The sequence below is a fragment of the Trypanosoma rangeli genome (genome assembly GCF_003719475.1).
Source record: "Trypanosoma rangeli strain AM80 chromosome Unknown Tra_15.4_contig_00058, whole genome shotgun sequence".
Taxonomy (NCBI): domain Eukaryota; phylum Euglenozoa; class Kinetoplastea; order Trypanosomatida; family Trypanosomatidae; genus Trypanosoma; species Trypanosoma rangeli.
In genome coordinates, this window is record NW_021705798.1 from 69,302 (window position 1) to 70,347 (window position 1,046).

Below are 1,046 nucleotides of genomic sequence, written 5' to 3' on the forward strand. Positions count from 1 at the left end.
TGCGCTTCTTGGACGCCTTCTTCGACACCTGCTTCGGGGTTGCCATCGTCGAAATAGCAAAAAAACTGAAAAAAGTGGCTGTTTGCTTGTTGCAGCTGCGATACTTGAAAAACAAAAACAAGAAAGAAACGAAAACAGAAGAACGCACACATGCAGCCAAAAAAAAAGAAAAGCAGATGCAACACCCACACCGCCGCCAGGTGCCGGCGAAAGTGTTTCAAAAACAAAAAAAAACGTTGCGCACTTTCGCGGAAGAGGCGAGAGGAGAAATTGGGGGAAGCCACGCCAACACATAAATAAAACAAAAACAAAAAAAACCATTCTATGGGGCCACACGTGAGTCACTGTGGCTGGGCGATGGCGTTCCCCCAGGTGTATCTAGCGAGTCGCGTCGTCTCTGCGCTGGGCTTCATGGCCCATCTAAGCGCTGGGCGTCGCCCGCGCCTTCTTGCTGCTCTTGTGCTTCTTCGCCAGCGCCTTGTTCAGACTCGGCATCACGCCACCGCGCGACAGGGTCACGTTCCGCAGCAGGGTGCCGAGGTCGTCGTCGTGGCGCACAGCGAGCGTCACCGTGCGGGGTGTCAGGCGCTTGGGCCTCTTGGCCTGCTGGCTCGCCGCCTTCACGGAGAGCTCCAGCAGCTCAGCTGTCAGGTACTCCAGCACCGCCGCCATGTACACGGCGCCCGACGCACCGACACGGCGGGCGTACTGGCCACGGCGCAGCAGCGAGCCGACGCGGCCCACGGGGAAGATCAGGCCGGCCTTCGCAGAGCGCCCGCCGCTGCGCTTCTTGGACGCCTTCTTCGACACCTGCTTCGGGGTTGCCATCGTCGAAATGCAAAAAATCTGAAAAAAGTGGCTTGTTTGCTTGTTGCAGCTGCGATCTTGAAAAACAAAAACAAGAAAGAAACGAAAACAGAAGAACGCACACATGCAGCCAAAAAAAAAAGAAAGCAGATGCAACACCCACACCGCCGCCAGGTGCCGGCGAAAGTGTTTACAAAAAACAAAAAAAAAACGTTAGACGTACTTTCGCGGAAGAGGCG

At 55.4% G+C, this 1,046-nt stretch overlaps 1 protein-coding gene across 1 annotated transcript, besides 2 other annotated features; it reads right to left on the reverse strand.

The window, feature by feature from the left end:
- The first annotated feature begins 107 nt into the window (after positions 1-107).
- Positions 108-175: a sequence feature (A-rich).
- A 245-nt stretch (positions 176-420) lies between these two features.
- TraAM80_02531 (histone H2A) lies at positions 421-828 on the reverse strand (the record flags this gene model as incomplete). The annotated part of the gene is made up of 1 exon (XM_029379531.1): positions 421-828. The coding sequence occupies one exon, from the start codon at positions 826-828 to the stop codon at positions 421-423; it is 408 nt and encodes a 135-aa protein (XP_029240774.1).
- Positions 829-888: 60 nt separating this feature from the next.
- Positions 889-953: a sequence feature (A-rich).
- The last annotated feature ends 93 nt before the right edge of the window (positions 954-1,046 follow it).